The sequence below is a fragment of the Anomaloglossus baeobatrachus genome, chromosome 6, assembly GCF_048569485.1.
Source record: "Anomaloglossus baeobatrachus isolate aAnoBae1 chromosome 6, aAnoBae1.hap1, whole genome shotgun sequence".
In the NCBI taxonomy this organism is placed as follows: Eukaryota; Metazoa; Chordata; class Amphibia; order Anura; family Aromobatidae; genus Anomaloglossus; species Anomaloglossus baeobatrachus.
Window position 1 is genome coordinate 471,266,153 of NC_134358.1, and position 21,718 is coordinate 471,287,870.

Sequence of the window (21,718 nt, forward strand, 5' to 3'; positions counted from 1 at the left end):
TGTATGTGGGCAGAGACTCAAACTGCCAATCAGTGTTTCCGAACCTCCTCGGGCCAAGTTCGCACATGAAGAGGTTTGGTTACTGCCGGCGAACCGAACCTCCAAAGGTTCGATCATCTCTATTCCTGAGATCTTGGCTGATTTCTTTAGACTTTCCCATGATGCTACACAAAGAAGCAGTGTGTTTCAGGTGTGCATTAAAATACATCCACAGGTGTGTCTCTAACTCAGATGTTGCCAATAAACCTATCAGAAGCTTCCATAGACATGACATCATCATATGGGCTGTCCCATATTGTTTAAAGGCATAGTACTCTTAGTGTATGTAAAATTTTGACTTTGTAGAAAGTAATAAAAATGCCTTAAAACATTCTGTGTCACTCATTCTGACATTTGGCAAATATAAATACATTTTGTTTCCTAATTGACCTAAAATACAAAAGGTTTATCCTGATTTCATGTCAGACAGTGTGAAAAACATGCATGTGCCTTTTTAGATAGTGTATGTAAACTTCTGGTTTCAACTGAAATATATATTTTGTATAAAAACACACTAAGGGGCACTTTGCACACAACGATATCGCAAGCCGATGCTTGCGATGCCGAACACGATAGTCCCCGCCCCCGTTGCAGCAGCGATATCTTGTGATAGCAGCCGTAGCGAACATTATTGCTACGGCAGCTTCACATGGACTCACCTGCCTTGCGACGTCGATCTGGCCGGCGACCCGCCTCCTTATTAAGGGGGCGGGTCGTGCGACGTCACAGCAACATCACACGGCAGGCGGCCAATAGAAGCGGAGGGGCGGAGATGAGCGGGACGTAAACATCCCGCCCACCTCTGTCCTTCCGCATAGCCGGCGTGAGCTGCAGGACGCAGGTAGGAGATGTTCCTCGCTCCTGCGGCTTCACACACAGTGATGTGTGCTGCCGCAGGAGCGAGGGACAACATCGTACCTGTCGCAGTCGCGTAATTATGGAATTCCCAGACACTACACCGATGATACGATTACGACGATTGTGCACTCGTTAATCGTATTATCTAGGATTTACACACTACGATGTCGAGTGAGACGCCGGACGTGCGTCACTTTCGACATGACCCCTCCGACATCGCACCTGCGATGTCGTAGTGTGCAAAGTGCCCCTCACACTTACCTAACAGGCATCAAGTTAGAATGAATATGCCAATATGCGGATATCCGACCATAAAGTTTAAAAGGGGCTATACAAAGTTAATACTGGTTGATTGGTAGGAATTCAATTGCAAAGACCTCCTGATCACAGAAAGTCTAAATGGGATGGAGGTCAAGCGTGCACTAGTGTTGAGCGAGTAGTTAGCGAGTAATGTCCGCTACGAGTTGCTGGCGCAACTTAAGTCAATTGGAAATACTCACTTAGTAGCGAGTAACCCGAAAGCCGTACTTTTCATGCGAGTAGCAAATAGTATGGCTTTCGGGTTTCTCGCTACTTAGCGGGCATTTACCAGTGACTAACATTGCGCCAGCTACTCGAATATGCGAGTAGCGGACAGTACTCGCTAACAGCATAGCGAGTACGAATAGTTAACCACTCGCTCAACACTAGCGTGCACCCCTTTGTTCCATTCAATCTCTAAAGACAGTCGAGTACTGTGCTCAGCCATTTCTATCAGTTCCATAGTAAATTGATGGAACAAATATTCAGATGCTCCAACCTCCACGAAACAGTCAGGGTCCCAGTGGTAGACTGCCTGAAATCAATAAGCTATCCATTCAATAGCGGAAAAAACATATACTTAGCAACCTACCTTAAATATGCCAACCCAGTCTTTGGGATGGGGCTGGATATACTGGGTGAGTGTGTAGTGACACTCCAGGGGGGCACTGGGAAGGTAACTCTTTGCCACATTCTGGAAGATCACATGTGCAAAGTTGGACGTCTGCATGGTGCTGTTTGGAGACAGGAGGTCCTGAGGAGCGGACATTTTGAGCCTGCAATTGGAGATCAGAGAAGAATTATGCATGTGCAGCGTTAGACACTTAAAGAAGTGTGCGCTTAGAAACAAATTTGGTGCATTTTACTGCAATGATGTGGCGTTTAATACCGGCAAAGAAGCACTCCTCCATATATTCACACACAACAGAAATATTTCTCAGCATCTATACACCTAACTTTACATAAGGTGGAGTCAAGAGGAAAAGCTGCGTTTACAGCCAGAGCTTTTATCTCCTTGTGCCCATCAGACCCCTGCCTGGTCCAGTATTGTGACCTATCCTATAGCTAGGTCTTAATATTTTCCAGGAGAACCTTTTTATTCCATGTGCACAGAATGTTTTTGATAAGTTTTCTGTGCAAAAACTGAGCAGAACCAAGTATTTGAGGAGCTTTGAGATTGTATTGAGAATTTTGGGAGTCTCAGCTCAGTTTTTGCTGCAAAACGTCCTAAACAAAACACTTAGGTTAAAGGGGTTATCCGGCTTATTTTGACTTTTTTTATTATTATTACCCTATTGGGCTACATTGGGGCAGGTAAGTAGATAGTGAGCACTTACCTGCCCTGCTGTCAGCCCCTCTCCCCCGGGTCAGAGTGGTCATGTGACCGCTCCTGCCGCGATTTTGCCACTTCCGGTCATTTCATGTCAACATGGCCAGGATTATGTTGACATGCAAATCTGGAACAGCATGTTGCCGCCCTGCTGGGCTGGTACAGTGCGTGGAGTCACCGCCCCCCTTCCCTGCACCCTCCCACACATTCCCCCGCACCTCATACTCTCCCCGCCCACGGTGTCACCACCAGCACCGGGCCCCCTGCTCAGGATAGCAGGGGTGCCCGTGCAGTCTGTGTCCTGCTCCAGCCCCACGGCTGCCTTCATTGCAGTGTGTTAGTATCAGCAGCTTCTCACACTGCAGTGCTGGCAGGCGCGGGGATAACGAGCGCTGCTGCCAGGAGATAAGATCATTACCTGCTGTGACGATCTTCTCTTCACTCCTGTCAGCGCTGTCACTGCCTTCTATGCCCTCTGCGTTCTCAAGTCACTAGTTGAGAAAACAGCGGGCATAGAAGGCAGTGACAGCACTGACGGCAGGAGTACAGGAGATCGTCACAGCAGGTAATGGTCTCATCTAACCTCCTGACAGCAGCACTTTCCCTGCAGTGACCTGGGCTGACCTATTGATGTTAGCTCAGGTCACTGCACGGCTCTCCCAGCCAATGGGGAACATTCTATTCTTCATTGACTAGGACATTGACTATGGTATGGATCGTCGTGGGACCCCCTTATTGGATTACGCCGGACCCGGATTTGATTGTTCTTTTCAATAAATTGGTGAAAGAGGGAATGTTTTGGGGAGTGTTTTTTTCAAATAAAAAAAAAAAAAATAGACAACAAAAAAAAAGTTTTATTACTTACTGGGTTGGTGATGTCGGGTATCTGATAGACGCATGACATCACTAACCCCAGGCCTTGATTTCAGGTGACATTACACATCTGGCATCAACCCCATATATTACCCAGTTTGTCCCCGCACCAGGGCACGGGAGGAGTTGGGGAAAAGTGGCGCCAGGATTGGCACGTCTAATGGATGCGCCACTTCTGGGGCAGCTGCGGCCTGCTATTTTTAGGCTGGGGAGTGTCCAATAATCATGGACCTCCCTAGTCTGAGAATACCAGACCACAGCTGTCCGCTTTACCTCAGCTGGTGATCCAATTTGGGGGGGGGGGGGGGGCATATGTTTTTTGTTTTAAATTATTTAATTTAAAATAACAGCGTGGGCTGCCCTCTGTTTTGGATTACCAGCCAAGGTGAAGCTGCCAGCTGTAGTCTGCAGCTGTCTGCTTTACCCTCGCTGGCTACAAAAGATAGGGGGAACCCCACGTCATTGTTTTTTTTATTTATTTATTTATTTTTTGGCTAAATTCAAGGCTAAGCACCCTTTAGTGGCACATTAATGTCACTAAAGGTTGCCAGCTTAGAATATGCAGGGGGGGTAGGACATTATGTCTCATCTATCTATCCCTCTATTCATTCATTCATCCCTCTATCTCTGTATCTATATATATCTATTCATCTCTATATCTACTCATCTATTTATCTTTCTTGCTGCTTCCGTTTATTGCGGTCCACAAAAATAACGTAAGGCACACGGATGACACACTGATGCATCCGTGAAAAAAATGGACCGTTGTCAGACCCGATGTGGGGCTATTATTTCCATTGCTAGAGTGATAACAGGTCAGGTGCTGGGGCAGAATACTGACAGGGAATATGTGCGCACAGGGCAGGCAGGGGGCCAGGCAGAGGGTGTGGCTGGACGGTGCCAGCTGTGACTGGGAGGTTTAGCACAGGAAGTGGTCAGTGCTGGAGCTGAAGGTAACCAAAGAGCTGCAGAGAATAAAGGGATGATAATTCAAGAGCAACAAAAGTTAGAAAACAAAAAATAACAATGTAGGGGTGTTTTATATGACAATACAGCACAGATAAACTCAACACGTTTTGGTAAGCCAATGTCGGACAACTCCTTTAAATATGAAACTCCTGTTTTTAGTCAATGAAGAACGTCCAAGTGGAGAAATTCTGCTTGTGTAGTTAAGTCACATAATGTCTAAGGGTACCTTCACACTTAGCGATGCAGCAGCGATCCGACCAGCGATCTGACCTGGTCAGGATCGCTGCTGCATCGCTACATGGTCGCTGGTGAGCTGTCACACAGGCAGATCTCACCAGCGACCAGTGAACAGCCCCCAGCCAGCAGCGACGTGCAAGCGACGCTGCGCTTGCACGGAGCCGCCGTCTGGAAGCTGCGGAGACTGGTAACTAAGGTAAACATCGGGTATGGTTACCCGATGTTTACATTAGTTACCAGCGCACACCGCTTAGCTGTGTGTGCAGGGAGCAGGGAGCCGCGCACACTGAGCGCTGGCTCCTTGCTCTCCTAGCTACAGTACACATCGGGTTAATTAACCCGATGTGTACAGCAGCTACATGTGCAGAGAGCCGGAGCCGGCAGCACAGGCAGCGTGAGAGCTGCAGAGGCTGGTAACTAAGGTAAATATCGGGTAACCACCTTGGATACCCGATGTTTATCTTGGTTACAAGCTTACCTCAGCTGTCAGACGCCGGCTCCTGCTCCCTGCTCGCTTCATTTGTCGCTCTCTCGCTGTCACACACAGCGATCTGTGTGTCACAGTGGGAGAGCGCCTTTGAAGAAAACGAACCAGGGCTGTGTGTAACGAGCAGCGATCTCGCAGCAGGGGCCAGATCGCTGCTCATTGTCACACACAGCGAGATCGCTAATGAGGTCACTGCTGCGTCACAAAAAGCGTGACTCAGCAGCGATCTCGGCAGCGAGCTCGCTGTGTGTGAAGCACCCCTAAGAGAAGCTGCCTGAACGAAACATGGAGATAAGAGTCTTGGAGCCGCCCGTCTTATCTCATATGAGCAGATCAAGTCAACCATCCATCCAGCCCCTCTGCTACAAAAGAGCAGCATCCTCCATCATATACAGATCACACAGACCAAAACCTACAAAACATTTCCTATAGTACAGCAGGGCAAGGATTGGGGGTTTAGTAAAAGCAGGTTACTAGAGAAGCCATACTCTCCATCTCTCTCAGCTGCCCCACACACACGCATACCTGGCCGCCCATAACCTCGTGCCCGCGCAAAAGCGTCACCAGCGGTCACATGTGCACGCAGTGCACGGCACCGCTACAGTAGCACAGTAGCGGGACCACGGGCGCCATGGGGCAGCGTCCTGAGGTTTGAAATTCAGCGTTCGGGGGCGGCGTAAATCAGCAGGAGGACAGCAACGTACATCAGGCAGCCCGCCCCCCCATGGAAGATTTAAGAAATTTGCATACGAAAAGGTACAAGTTTGTAAAGTATTTATTTTGGAATAAAAGGGGCCACAAAAACTATAGGAAGCTTCCTAGAATGCAGCCCAGGAGCTGCAGAGGGGGGAACTTTTAGGTTTATAGCTAAATTTCTGATGACAGGTTCACTTTAAAATGTCCATAGTGAAGGTATGGCTGTCTCCCCAGGAGACACAGATTTCTGGTCAGTCTTTGTAATGGACCGCCCACTCAGGTTTGGACACGACGAGTGTCAGAGTGGAGCTCCCTCAGCCTCCACACACTCAGTTCCAGATGGTTGAAGGCACCCCACGCTTCCTTGGGCAGGTTCCTTCCAGAGGCTCCAACCTCTCTGAGAATAGCAGCCTCTTTACCTGCCTGAGGCTGCTCGTCATACAGGGCTGCTCCACACACTGCTTCACACTCACTGACAGTCTCCTAAATCAGACTGGACACACCCACAAGTTCCACACCTGCACAGCATACTCGCATTGTTAAAGGGAACCTGACCTTTATATACAGAACCAAGCCTTTGTGGAACTACAAGTCCCATAGCAACTTCTTAACTTTAATATCGCAGGGACCTTCTCCATTGCGACACATAGCGACCATTTACCACATTGGTGGTCGCTACCTCACAATGGACAAGGCTTTTGCCTTTCTGTAATAAAGCAGAATTCTTTGAGTACACCACAAAGCGTGTGTGCTGTATTGACTTCCCGAGCGCTCATAAAACAAATCTTATTAATTTGGAGTTCCAGAGGCATAGAAGGAGCATATTTTGCTCACAAAGGGATTATGTTACTTTCATATTTATATCCGTTCCTTAGGCTAGATTATCAGTATCAGATTGGTGCGTGACACCAGCCATCACTGCCGATCAGCTGTTCTGGTGGACCGGAAGGCCAGATGTGCTCAGTTGTGGAGCAGAACAGCACAGCTGTCAACTGCATAGTTGCAGCTTACTGCACACCCGCCTCTATATGAATGAGTAGGGATGGATCTGCAGTATCTGGTTGTGGCCACTACATAGTTGCCGGAGCTGTGCTGTTCTGCTCCACAACCAAGCACATCAAGCTTTGCCAGCCCCAGGAACAGCTGATCGGCGGTGGTGACTGGTATAGCAAACACCAATATGATATTGCTGACCTATCTTAAGGAAAGGCCATCAAAGTACTGGACAACCTCTGAAGCTTAGGAAACCAGTAAGTTCATTCTTATCTCATATTGATGACCCAACCTATACATAGCTCATCAATTGTTTAGTACCAATGAACGGCTTTAAAGGGAATCTGTCAGCACAGAATGACTGTGTAATGCAAGCATAGGTGCTCGGTGCACCCCTGGCGTGGTCAAACATTTAAGTGCATCTTCAAACCTGCTTGTTTTTTCCCTCTATTCTGCCCTTTGATTGACAGCTCTGGCTTCACAGAGAAAAACAAGGGGGAGATGGATGGAAAACAAGCAGGTGGGAAGCTGTACTTAGATGTCTGACCACGCTAAGGGTGCATCGATCACCTGCGCTTGCTTTGAACAGTCATTCTGTGCTATCAGAGTACTGTTAGGCTATGTGCGCACGTTGCGTAAATACATGCAGTTACGCTGCGCTTTGTAGCGCAGCGTAACTGCATGTGTCCTGCGTCCCCTGCACAGTCTATGGAGATTGTGCAGGGGCCGTGCGCACGTGGCGTTTTAGAGCGCAGCGCTTCAGCTACTGCCGAAGCGCTGCGTTCTAAGAAGTGACATGTCACTTCTTCCGTGCGCTTTGCCGGCAGCTCCTGCTCTGTCTATGGGAGGGGCTGCAGTCAGAGCGCATGGAATCGGCTTTTTTTTTTTTTTTTTTTCACTACGGACATTTCTGCAGCGATTTAAAGCGCACATGTGCTCTTCAGATCGCTGCAGAAATTTCTGCAGTGACTGTACGCAACGTGCGCACATAGCCTCAGGTTGGTTTTTAAGAATTTCACTGATCTTCTCTAAGCTCTGAACTCAAACAGAAAGTCCATTTACACTGGTTTATAATTGGGAACCATGATCTTTCTAATTAACAAGTCTCAAAAAGGCAATTATTAACCCAGTGATTCAGCACGCCACTTGTTCATCACGTTACAATATTTATAGGCAAGCTAAAAAGGGAACATCACCAGATTTGTCCCTTATAAGCTGGTGTCTTCACCAGTAAGCTCTTCTATACAGCGTTGTAGAGTACTGTATATACGTGCCCAGGTCGATTCGTATAAGGCTATGTTCACATGCGGCATCTTTTTTTTTGTTAGTGCATGCACCGCAGCAAAACACAATACGTTTTTACCGAGTTTTGCCCAATGTGTTTTTTTTTAAGTCAAATTTATTGACTGGAAGGGCTCAAAAACGCGGTAAAAACGTAAAAAGAATTGACCTGCTGCATCTTGAAAAACGCAGCCAACAAAAGATGCCCAGTGTGGACAGCAAAATAGAAATCTCAGACTTTGCTGGGAGAATGAAATGCATGCATTTAGGTACATCTTTATGACCTCAAAAATGCATCAAAAGACGCCCTGTGTGAACTTAGCCTAAAACATCTTTTATTATACTCACTTGCGGCGCGGTCAGGTCATCTACACACAGTCCTCCATTGCTCTCCTGCGCATGTGTACTTCTCTCTGCCCTGCTAACGGGAGATCAAAATACTGTAATGTGCAGGAATGCAATGGAGGACTGCGTGGCTGATGTAGGACGCGTCATCCACACGGAGCAGGTAGCACGCACAGTATTCCTCTAATGATATTCTACTGCTGATTAAACAGCGATTTAATCACAACTACACTAAGCAGCCCAGTAAGTGACATCGCTGGAATCAGGATCTCTGCCCCCTTTGTTATGCTGCTCTCAGATTAGGTGGCAAAAACCTGGTGACAGATTCCTGTTACCAATCAATATTCTCAGAAGCTCACTATCCTGTATAAACAAATGTACTGCCGTAAACATGATTTTCTAAGTGCGAATAAAGTGCAATTGGCCTCTCTAAACAGGCCGTTAAGACTGACGGTTGGCTTGCATATGCTGGATTGGTGGTCAATTAAAGGCCCTGGTTGGACAGTGCAAATGGGCAATATGTGCATGACCTTATTAAGAGACGCTTTATAAGATTACGATTTAGGGACCTGGAAGAGCAGGGAAGTAATGAAATCTGTCATGTTCCAGATCATGGCTGTGCGACCCTTGTGGCCGGATGCATTGTCCTACCACAGAATAAGATAATATTCCTTACACCATTACTCCACCTCCATCAACCAGCAAATCTGATGGTCCAGCCAATAGGTCACCCAACTCCTCCTGTGTCCTCTACAAGGGCCACTACCAGACTCCTCTGCTGGAGGTTTATCCACAGAAATAATAGGCTCATCAGTCCGGATTCAGACATGCCAGATCTTTATCTTCTGCAACATCTATTCTTGCAGACTCAGGAGTCCCCAATACACACTGGACAGCTGACAAAGCCCGCAGACGTCTGAGCCAAGGAACAAGTGGTGGGTGCGGACACGTAGCTTGCAGCACCAATGTTGTATCAGACTTTAATATACGTGGCTGTGCACCGCCTGCTCTTCAGCACAATTCTTGACATCCTCCTTTTAACAAGTTGTTTACATCCACAAGAGCTCCTTTCCTGGATTTTTTTCCTTCATATCAGTCTCCATATACTGACACCACTGCACTAAAAGACCCAACAAGGTTCCCCAGGCTTTGATATACTGTCTCCAGCTCGTCTAACACCGAAGACCATGTCTTGTGTCAAAGATCCCATTCTCATATGGATTCACACCAAACCCGATCCACAGAAAATGTTCTCATTTGATTATCTGCTGGCCTTCAGCTTTACCAGTATAATTGCCAAGCAGAGACATGTCAAAATGTGGAAGGTCAGGTGTTTCTAATAAAGGGGTTGTTTTGCTCATGAGGGAGGGATCTTGTGTGTGAGGAGTAGGTGATATCCACTACACTTTGTCAGGGTGGTCTGTGAGGTATGTCTTGGCTGACAAAGCCATCACTTAAAGGAAACCCGTCAGGTAATTTATATGTTCTAACCTAGTAGCAGGGTGATGTGTGGCCTAGTAACCCCTTCCTACCCATCCCTGTGTTGTAATAGTGTGTAACGTGAATGTATAAAAATTAGGATTTATTTATGACCCCATGGGCGTGGCATCGCCCTGTGGGCGTTTGCATGTTTTCCGTGGTATCATGTCCCTGTGGGTGTGATACCATAGATTTACTTGAGCGACGTCACCGTCGGCTCCTTGAGATCCCGTGTGTGCGCACTTAACATTCCCGCAGCCTGTGCTTGCTTCTTGTCTTCAGACGCGCACTGCGCATGACCGGAACTGCAGGAGTCTTCTGAGCATGCGCAGAGTGCGTCTGAAGACAAGCAGCAAGCACAGGCTGCGGGAATGGTAAGTGCGCACACACGGGACGTCTCTCAAGTAAATCTATGATATCACGCCCACGGGGGCAGGATACCACGGAAAACATGCAAATGCCCACAGGGCGATGCGATACCAATAGGGTTGTAGCCACTGCTCATTTATATAGAGAACACATAAGTAATAAAACATTTTTATACATGCACATTACACAATATTACAACACATGGATGGGTAAGAAGGGGTTACTAGGCCACACATCACCCTGCTTGAAGGTTAGAACGCATAAATTACCTGACAGGTTCCCTTTAAAGGGGTTATCTTAAGATTGCAAGTGTTTCACAGTATAGAAATCTTCTTACACTGGATCCCCCACCGATCCGGAGAGTGGGGTGGGGGTGGGGGTGGGGGGGGGTTGTAGAGAGGAGGTCACTTATGCATCCCCTGCACCATTTTTTCTTCACATGACATGGCTTAATATAGAGCTCAGCTACCCCCGGCAGTCCCATAGATAAGACTCATGAAGATCAGTAGGCCAAAACAGATTGCTGACCCTGGCCTGAGCTTAGGGGTACGTCTCACATAGCGAGATCGCTGCTGAGTCACGTTTTTTGTGACGCAGCAGTGACCTCATTAGCAATCTCGCGGTGTGTGACACTGAGCACCGATCTGGCCCCTGCTGTGAAATCGCTGATCTTTACACACAGTGCTGGTTCATTTCTTGCTCGTTGCTCTCCCGCTGTCAAGCACACATCGCTGTGTTTGACAGCGAGAGAGCAACGATCTGAATGTGCAGGGAGCAGGCGTCTGGAAGCTGGTAACCAAGGTATACATCGGATAATCAAGCAAAGCGCTTTGCTTGGTTACCCGATATTTACCTTGGTTACTAGCGTATGCCGCTCTCAGGCTGCCAGTGCTGGCTCCCTGCACACGTACCAGAGTACACATCGGGTAACTAAGCGAAGCGCTTTGCTTAGTAACCCGATGTGTACCCTGGCTACGAGTGCAGGGAGCCAGCGCTAAGCGGTGTGCGCTGGTAACCAGGGTAAATATCTGGTAACCAAGCAAAGCATTTTGCTTAGTTACCCGATATTTACCTTGGTTACCAAGCGCAGCATCGTTTCCACGAGTCGCTGGTGGCTGGTCACTGGTGAGATCTGCCTGATTGACAGCTCACCAGCGACTATGTAGCGATGCACCAGCGATCCTGACCAGGTCATGTCGTGGTCGAAATCGCTGGTACGTCGTTTAGTGAGACGGTACCCACACTGACTGGAGGCACAACTGGGCTTTTGCAAAGACTTCAAAGACAACAACTAACTAACAATGAAAAAAACAAGCAACTCATCCCACAGAATCCAAACCCTCTAGTGCATAACAAGCTGAACAGTCAAAGTATTTGATTATAATTTTCAATCTAAGTAGCAATAAAATACTATGCATACAGTGATTACAGCACAGTCAAGGTGCAAAAAAACAATGTACTAAGCCAGACACTGGATCCAGTACAGTAATAAATTTCACCCCATGGTACACACTTCAGAGCCTATGGATGTCAGTGAACAACATCCAGACGTCCGCCGGCATGCAGCATCCGTCTGAAGTCCACCAGCGCACAGAATCCAGGAAGAGAAGAGCCGGGTGCACACAAGAGCAGCCACACTAGGAGGCGCTACAAGAAGTGAAGGGGCAGACCTAGGTTTGTTACTCCAGGACAATACTTGCTGGTCACTTCTGGGAGTCTGGTCACTGGCAGAGTGATGGTATATTCCTGTAAATACCCATGTTGCGGGTTTTTCCATAATGATATACTCACACTTTCACAATTAGCAAATCCTCAGCAGCTGTCACCTGTCTATGCGGAGATGACACAAAGAACAACTGAAGCCACCATCACCCTGCCCAGCTGGATGCAAATACTGCAATACTGAAAGGAAGGCAGAGACTGGCTGAGCACTAGATCACAGTAATGGAGTCATATACAGAGAATCAGCCCTTTGTGTTTTCGTTTACTGTTCCTTTAAGTAAAGAATGCCGATGCCTCGTCAGCACATCTGCTTACCACTAGGGGGCGGCGTATGACGTCACGGGACACCTGACAGCAGGTCTCTCACCTACATTCAAGCCTGCAGCGTTTGCCCCGCCCTTCACACATGTCCAGATAAGGGCGGGGCCGAGAGTGACGCAGTGGTGGCCACGCCCCCTGAAGTGTCCTAACTACGCCAGAGCGGCCTGCACGTACGGTGACCTCTATGTAACGGACGGGGTCGTTGGTGCGCACACCCCGCGGCCATATATGTTCGTGTGTCACGTACCCGCTAACGGCCGTGCTCCTAATCACAGGTCCCACTGTGTTACACAGATATTAGCCCTGAAGAGCGAGTCCTACCTTTCAAGAGATGTCGGTAGAGGACGTGCTGGCGGTCTGTGCGGACCCCGGAGAGCGGAGGTGTGCGGGACAAGCCGGAGGGCGCTGTAGAGACGGGCGCTTCCGCGTGTCAGCTCCTCTGCTTGTTTTCGTTCTCCTTGTCGTCAGGCTATGTCACTTCCGGTTCCCATGATGGCGGAGATCAGCTGACTGGAATTCCCGGGGCAGGGGCTGCAGTGATCCGCTCAGCTGCAGGGGAGGGGACACAGCGCATCACCATGGAGACGGGGACAGCGCTGAGCCATGGCCCATCCTCCTCACTGCTGCGGGGTCCTGACTGCCATGTACCGACCTGCAGTGAGTGCGCACTCACCAGAGACCGCCCTAGAAAGCAGATACTGGGGGCCAGTGTGACGTCACCAGCTCAGCTTAAGGGCCCATTCACATGACCGTTGCGTCTGTCCTGGTCAGTTCCTGTTTTTTTGCGGACCCACGGACAGGACCATCTTTTCAAAGTCTTTTGTGTAGGATCGGATGGCACATAGAAGAACTTCCGTGTGCATCCGATCCTACAGAAAAACACATCGGATGCCGTATGTCCGCTCCGTTATTATGGAACATGTCCTATTCTGTTCCGTAATAACGGACCGTGACTCAATACAAGTCAATGGGCCCGCAAAATCCCTGCAAGCCACACAGAAGCACTTCCGTGTGACCTCCGTCAGGTGCCCGTGCAGTCTGTGTCCCGCTCCCTGCCAGCCCCGCAGCTGCCCGCACAGCAGTGTGTCAGTGTCTGCCCGCACTGTAGTGTCAGCAGCTTCTCACACTGCAGTGCGGGCAGCCGCGGGGATGACGAGCGCTGCTGTCAGGAGGTTAGATGAGATCATTACATGCTGTGACGATCTCCTGCACTCCTGATGTCAGCGCTGTCACTGCCTTCTGTGCCCACCTCGACAAGGCTAAGCACCCTTTAGTGCCACATGAAAGTCCCTAAAGGCTGCCAGCTTACAATATGCAGGGGGGTAGGACATTATATATGTCTTTCTCATCTATCTATCTATCTATCCCTCTTTTCATTCATTCATCCCTCTATCTCTCTGTCTCTATATCTATCTCTCCATCTCTATATCTACTCATCTATTTATCTTTCTTGCTGCTTCCGTTTTTTTGCAGTCCGTAAGGCACACTGATGACACACGGACCGTGAACGGAACGGATGTCACACGGATGCATCCGTGAAAAAAATGGACCGTTTTTTGCGGACCACAAAAATGGAACGATCATGTGAATGTAGCCTAAGGGGGTCTCCCAGTCTGGAACCACGATTTTTAGGTTATTTTTGCTGGGGTTGTGGAAAAAGCGTAAGGATTTTGGGGCTAGAGATCTTTGTTACGATATATTTACACGTGCGAAGTCTGCGTACAAGCTTTTATATTATGCACATACTATCAATAAGCAGTGTAAAATGCAGTGACGTGAGCAAGGAAACCAAAAAGATGGTGGACGGTGCCCACGGCTAGAGATGAGCGAACGTTAGGCTCCGGGCTTTTGTTTGGAAAATTAACCAGGTGAGTATCGCACTGTGCTTGTGTCTGCGTGATGCCCTCCATGGTGCGCGCTGCGGGAGCTGTTTCTGAGGTTCAAATTTGGCTTACATTCAGAGTACTGAGATGGTTTGTTCACAGAGAATTTAAAAAAATAAAACACAGCCCACCCATCTCCGTAAATGTTTTGCTTTTGGCCCATAGCAAAACATTTTCGGAGGTGAGTGGGCAGTGTTTTGTTTTTTTTTTGTTTTTTTTTAATTCTCCGTGAACTACACATTTTAGTACACTGAATGTAAGGCTAATTTGAGCCTAAGAAACAGCACCCGCAGCACGCACAATGCAGGGTTATCACGCAGACACGAGTACAGTACGATACCTGGATTTTTACGTAATTTCCTGAGCGCGGAGCTTAAGGTTCGCTCATCTCTAACCACAACCTCGGCTCTTAGTCACTATCTCCGGTAGCAGAATATTTTTAAAAAACTTGAAAATTAAAAAACTGGTGTCATGCTGAAAATTGAGTATTGATTTTGCCAACGTTGGAGACCTCTAAAGGCCGCTTTACACGCAACGACATCGCTAACAAGATATTGCTGGGGTCACGGAATTCGTGATGCACATCCGGCCTTGTTAGTGACGTCGTTGCGTGTGACACCTATGAGCGACCGCTAACGATCAGAAATACTCAACAAACCGTTGATTGTTGACACGTCGTGCTTTTCCCAAATATCGTTGCTCGTTTTGGACGCAGGTTGTTCGTCGTTCCTGAGGCAGCACACATCGCTACGTGTGACACCCTGGGAATGACGAACAACAGCGTTCCTGCATCCTCCGGCAACGAGGTGGGAGTGACGTGAATGCGGCTGCTCTCCGCCATTCCGCTTCTATTGGTGGCCCGCTGATTGACGTCGCTGTGATGCCGCCCTTAAAAAGAGGTTGTTCGCGGCCCACAGCGATGTCGCTAGGAATGTGAGTGTGACGCGTACTAGCGCTATTGTTCACCACGGGCAGCGATTTGTCCGTGACGCACAAACGACGGGGCGGGTGCGATCGCTAGCGATGTCGCAGCGTGTAAAGCGGCCTTAAGAGTTATAAAATAAAAGGTTTCCACTTGATTCTGGTACAGAAGATCTTCACTTATAAGTAGAGGATACACTGTGAGAAAAAACGGAGTGATAAAAAAATTGCATTCCACTCAGACGTTACTCTATGGGCCTGATCCCATGTGTAATTTGTTTTCTCAGCTCTATTCGGACCCAAAAAACAATCGCAGCTTGCTGTGGGTGGAATCCAATTTGTTTTCACTCACACCCATATAAGTCTAAGGCCTGTTTCACATGTCAGTGATTCTGGTACGTTTGTGCTTTTTTTTAAACGTATCAGAATCACTGACATACGCAGACCCATTATAATCAATGGGTCTGCTCAAACATCAGTGATTTTTCACTGAACGTGTCTCCGTGCGGCGTACCCACGTGTCCGTGATTGCCTCACGGAGACATGTCCATTTTTTTCTGGCATCACTGATGTCCCACGGACCACGCAGTGGTGTGATCCGTGAAACACGTGCCAGAAAAAAACGTGCATATAAAATAAAAATCATTTTTACTCACCCGGCTCCAGCGGTGCTCTCTGCAGCCTGTTCTGCCTGCTGCTTCTGAGCCGGCTCATTACTGGCGTGCATATTCATGAATGCACGACACAGCCGACCCGGAAGCAGCTGCTGCGGGGGTCAGCGCTGGCCGGATGCTGCACCGCAGGAGCGTTCAGCACCATGGAGAGCGGGAGCGGGCACAGGTGAGTTGATCTCTATGTGCAATCACGGATAACGGAGCCCGGATTGCACTTAGACAACCCACGTGTGCCGTGAATCACGGCACACGGAGGGACTTGTGCGTGTTTTACACGTCAGTGAAGAACGTCTGTGTTTTTCACTGACGTGTGAAACGGGCCTTAGAAAGAGAAACATGGCACTGCACTCACATTACAGCCGAGTGTAGTGTGATATACGTATCAGCTGATAATGGAAGAGATGGGGAGATTAGTTCCCCTCCTCTCCTCCGCAGCTGTGCTCCGATTGCAGGATCGCATCACAGTATAGTGACACTCGGATCACGCTCGCAACAGAGCAGGAGCCGGGAGTCATTAGCATTTAGCATCCGATGCGCTCGCATCAGATGCTAAATGCTTATGTGGCCTTATACTGAAAATGTGCACACAAGCCCGACGCAATTGATTCTGGAGATATCGTGGCCACCAATGTGAAAAAAGTGGTTTAGAAAAAAATGCGTTTCAAGTTTTTTTGTACTGATTACACAGAGACATGTTTACATACAATCAGTGATTCCAGGTCTACAGAGTGATCCTTCCTCCTGCCTCCTGAACATTTTTTAGTTGTTTTGCCTATGTGCTCCCAAACTGAATCCTGCTCACTCATGTTGATTGCCTCAAAATATCAGTTTTTTTAGAACGATATGGACGCATTTTATAATCTGACCTCACTGCTTCACCACCGTGCGGAGCTGCCGCCCCACCACCGTGCGGAGCTGCCGCCCCACCACCGTGCGGAGCTGCCGCCCCACCACCGTGCGGAGCTGCCGCCCCACCACCGTGCGGAGCTGCCGCCCCACCACCGTGCGGAGCTGCCGCCCCACCACCGTGCGGAGCTGCCGCCCCACCACCGTGCGGAGCTGCCGCCCCACCTACACCCCACCTACTGTCTCCTCCCCAAAATCCTTTAGGATGTAAGCCCGCAAGGGCAGGGCCCTCTTCCCCCTGTGCTAGTCTGTCTATTGTAACGTGTACATGTATTCTGTATGTAACCCCCTCATGTACAGCACCATGGAATCAATGGTGCTCTATAAATAAACAATAATAATAATAATAATAATAATAATCTCTTGACTTTTTTTTTTATCCATTTCCACACATTTTTTTTAAACTTCTAAAATTCACATACAGTGTAACTTACTGTATTTTTCAGATTCTAAGACGCACTTTTCCTCAGAAAAATTTGGGAGAAAAACTGGGGGTACGTATAATATTTTGGTTGTAGCTTAATGGAGGGTCGGGAAGTTCGGTGAAGCAGGGTCAGATGGTGGTGCCAGGAGTAGAGTGATTCAGGAGCCATTCCCAGTGGTTAAAGAATATGTTGAGGATGCAGGCTTCAAAAAAATGGCGCCCAGAGTCGTCGCATGCTCAGATTGAATTCTTGGCTCAATGACGAGCTGAGCGCTCATCTGCGCATGCGCCGTTGCCAGCCCATTGATCTTCCAGCAGCGGACTTAAGGAAAATGGCGCCCGGAGGTGGTGTGTGCACAGATGATATCTCGGCTCTTCGTTAGACCGAGAGCTCAACATGCACATGCGTCGATTCCAGGCGCCATCTCTTTGAAGCCCACACTGTCGACATTTTGTTACCTACAATCATCAGGTATGGCTCCTGCCTCACAGTGCCCGCAGCATAGCCAAGACACCTGCTGCATCTACTCCACCACCGCCCCTGCCTCCATGTGATTCCGCTCTAAGATAAGATACAACCGGATTATAAGATGGACCTCACTTTCACCAAAACCTTTTTTTTTTACCATTTACCATACCACATTTCGTCTTATAAAATGAAAAATATGGTAGTTAACGTCCACTCGCCTCGACGGTAATCACAGCCTATTGCAACCAGAATGCATCTTTCAGCATTGACGCTGCTGAGGTAAAGTGAAAGCTGAACTCTGATTGGTTATTATGGACATCTACTGTAGAGGAGTCTGACTGTGAGGCAGTTTTCATTACTGAGATTTTAGATCTTTCAGGAAGCTCTTTTTCTGCTGTATATATATAGTTTCACCAATTAGATCTCTAATCAGTGTCAGGTGATTACAAAGCGTCTAATACTAAGGACTGTTTTTAAATGCCACCCAAAAAACAACCATCTATTGGGCAAGTTAATCCAAAAGCTACGAAAGGATACAACAAGACCGACAGAATGCTCCATGGTCCGAGCACCGAGCGAGAGCCAGAGATCACTCCCTATAAGGTGCTGAAACTTTTTAATATTGCGAATCGAGCTAAATTGTTTTGCAGATATATTCACCATACTAAATACATGAAAAATATGGGGGGAAAAAAAACTATTTTTCAATCTGCTAGACTAGAAGACCTCCCTTAAAGGGGTTGTCTGTCACTATTTTTTAGTCATGAGCAGTAGTCATAAACTAACAAGCAGAGGCTTACTACCTCATGTCATTGTTGTGCACTCAGGGCAGAACACACAGGTGGCTGCTCCGGAGGCAATAACTATACATGTGAAGCATACAGCCGAGGGGTGATCACACAGATATGCCACCAACTTGTCACCAACAGCATTCTGCTGCCCTCAATCGTCAGGACAATCACAATTGACCGACGATTAATTGACAAGGCCACAGCTGTTTCCACTACTAAGCCGATTATTGGAGAACTCACAGTGAGTGTATTGTGTATACCACCTTTTTCCCTATCAATTAACCCCTCCCATTGTGGGCTAGTCCAAAAACTTAACTATCTCTAAACCTATAGTCTGGTAACTACCTATGCAAGTACTGTGCAATACACTGTGTGCAGACTTATTAGGCAAATGAGTATTTTGATCACATGATACTTTTATACATGTTGTCCTACTCCAAGCTGTATAGACTGAGAGCCAACTGCCAATTAAGTAAATCAGGTGATGTGCATCTCTGTAATGAGGAGGGGTGTGGTGTAATGACATCAACACCCTATATAAGGGGTGCTTAATGATTAGGCAACTTCCTTTTCTTTGGCAAAATGGGTCAGAAGAAAGATTTGACTGGCTCTGAAAAGTCCAAAATTGTGAGATGTCTTGCAGAGGGATGCAGCTGTCTTTAAATTGCTAAACTTTTGAAGCGTGACCACCGAGCAATCAAGCGTTACATGGCGAATAGCCAACAGGGTCGCAAGAAGCGTGTTGGGCAAAAAGGGCGCAAAATAACTGCCCATGAATTGAGGAAAATCAAGTGTGAAGCTGCAAAGATGCCATTTGCCACCAGTTTGGCCATATTTCAGAGCTGCAACGTTACTGGAGTATCAAAAAGCACAAGGTGTGTCATACTCAGGGACATGGCGAAGGTAAGGAAGGCTGAAAAACCACCACCATTAAACAACAAACATAAGATAAAACGTCAACACTGGGCCAAGAAATATCTTAAGACTGATTTTTCAAAGGTTTTATGGACTGATGAAATGAGAGTGACTCTTGATGGGCCAGATGGATGGGCCAGAGGCTGGATCAGTAAATGGCAGAGAGCTGCACTCCGACTGAGACGCCAGCAAAGTGGAGGTGGGGTACTGGTATGGGCTGGTATCAAAGATGAACTTGTGGGACCTTTTCAGGTTGAGGATGGAGTGAAGCTCAACTCCCAGACCTACTGCCAGTTTCTGGAAGACAACTTCTTCAAGCAGTCGTAGAGGAAGAAGTCAGTATCGTTAAAAAAAACCCCATGATTTTCATGTGTGACAATGCTCCATCACATGCATCCAACTACTCCACAGCGTGGCTGGCCAGTAAAGGTCTAAAGGTATGACCGCACTTTGCGTTTTTACCTGCCTTTCCGCAGCGTTTTGAGCTGCAGCATTTTAATGCCAAAATGCATGCTTTTTCGTTTTCAATGATAGTCTATGGAAAATGTTGAATTCCTGTCCACATTTTGCGTTTCAAAACGCTGCGTTTAATTTGCATAGTTTGTGGCAAAAACCATGCGTTCAAAGAAGCAGCATATCAATTGTTTTTGCCATTTCTGCAGCGTTTTGCTAACCTTGAAGTCAATGAGAAGTAGCAAAAAGCAACAAACATCAAAATTCCAGCGTTTTACCTGCTTTTTAGGTGCAGAAACAGTGTTTTTTACTTCAAAAACGCATGCTTTTCAGACATTAAAATAATGGAATAATATATCCCTTTACACACACACACATAGTCCGACAATTTAATTAAAGAAAATTATGATTTTATTGCTATTTTAGCATTAAATATTATAAAACCGCTATAATTTCATGAAATATAACTATTTTCTTTATTAATTCACAAAATAGATATGTATTGGGGTTTTTTGTCTCTTTTTTCATTCTGTTTGACTGTGTAAACTTTATTTACCAGTGTCTTGATGTTCAAAACGCATCTGCCAAAACGCAGGTGAAAAAGCATATAAAAGGCGCTGAAAACGCATCTAAAACATGGTAAATGCGCATGCGTTTTTGGCACTAAAGTTCTGGAAAAGGCAGCTTTGGCTAAATCAATTAACCCTTTAGTGACGGAGCTAATTTTCACCTTAATGACCAGACCAAATTTTGCAATTCTGACCAGTGTCACTTCATGAGGTTATAACTCTGGAACGCTTCAACGGATCCCGGTGATTCTGAGATTGTTTTTTCGTCACATATTGGACTTCATGTTAGTACCAAATTTAGGACAATATTTTTTGTGTTTATTTATGAAAAAAATTGAATATTGGCAAAAATTTTGAAAATTTAGCAATTTTCAACTTTTGAATTTTTATACCGTTAAACCAGAGATTTCTGTGACACAAAATAGTTAATAAATAACATTTCCCACATGTCTACTTTACATCAGCACAATTTTGGAAACAAAATTTTTTTTTGTTAGGAAGTTAGAGGGGTTCAAAGTTTATCAGCAATTTCTCATTTTTACATCAAAATTTACAAAACCAGTTTTTTAGGGACCACATCACATTTGAAGTGACTTCAATAGGCCTAGATGACAGAAAATACCCAAAAGTGACACCATTCTAAAAACTGCACCCCCCAAAGTACTCAAAACCACATTCAAGAAGTTTATTAACCCTTCAGGTGCTTCACATGAACAAAAGCAATGTGGAATGAAAAAAAGCAAAAATTAAATTTTACCTAAAAATGTTGCTCTAACCCAAATTTATTCACTTTTAGAAGAAATAACACAACAAAATGGACCTCAAAACTTGTTCCCCACTTTCTTATGAGCGCGCCGATACCCCACATGTGGTCAGAAACCTCTGTTTGGACAAATGGGAGGGCTCGGAACAGAAGGAGCAATATTTGAATTTTGGAAAGCAAATTTGGCTGAAATAGATTGCGGGCACCATGTTGCATTTACAGGTCCGCTAAGGTACCTAAACAGAAGAAATCCCTCACAAGTGACACCATTTTGGAAACTAGACCCCTCAAGGCTTCTATCTAGGGGTATAGTGAGCATTTTAGAGATCCACAGGTACTTCACAGATTTTGTTAACGTTACGTTGTCATATTGAAAATTTTAATAATTTTCTCAAAAATGTTGCTTTAGCATCAATTTTCTCACTTTTTCAAGAGGTAATTCCAAAAATTTGACCTCAAGGTTTGTTAACCACTTTTTTATGAGCGCGGTGATACCTCACATGTGGTCTGAAACCTTTGTTTGGACAAATGGGAGGGCTTGGAACGAAAGGAGCAATATTTGAATTTTAGAAAGGAAATTTGGCTGAAAAAGATTGCGGGCACCATGTCGCATTTGGAGGTCCCCTAAGGTACCTAAACAGCAGAAACCCC

General features: G+C 46.7%; 1 protein-coding gene across 1 annotated transcript in view; it reads right to left on the reverse strand.

Annotated features, from left to right (window-relative positions):
• Positions 1-12,875, reverse strand: part of TAX1BP1 (Tax1 binding protein 1) — a 124,849-nt gene extending 111,974 nt beyond the window's left edge. Inside the window, exons 1-2 of the mRNA XM_075315328.1 lie at positions 12,621-12,875; positions 1,790-1,973 (exon numbers count right to left, since the gene is read on the reverse strand). Coding sequence (XP_075171443.1) covers positions 1,790-1,966 — 177 coding nt within the window. The 5' untranslated portion in view covers positions 1,967-1,973; positions 12,621-12,875. The remainder of the gene's footprint in view (positions 1-1,789; positions 1,974-12,620) is intronic.
• Between the last annotated feature and the right edge of the window lie 8,843 nt (positions 12,876-21,718).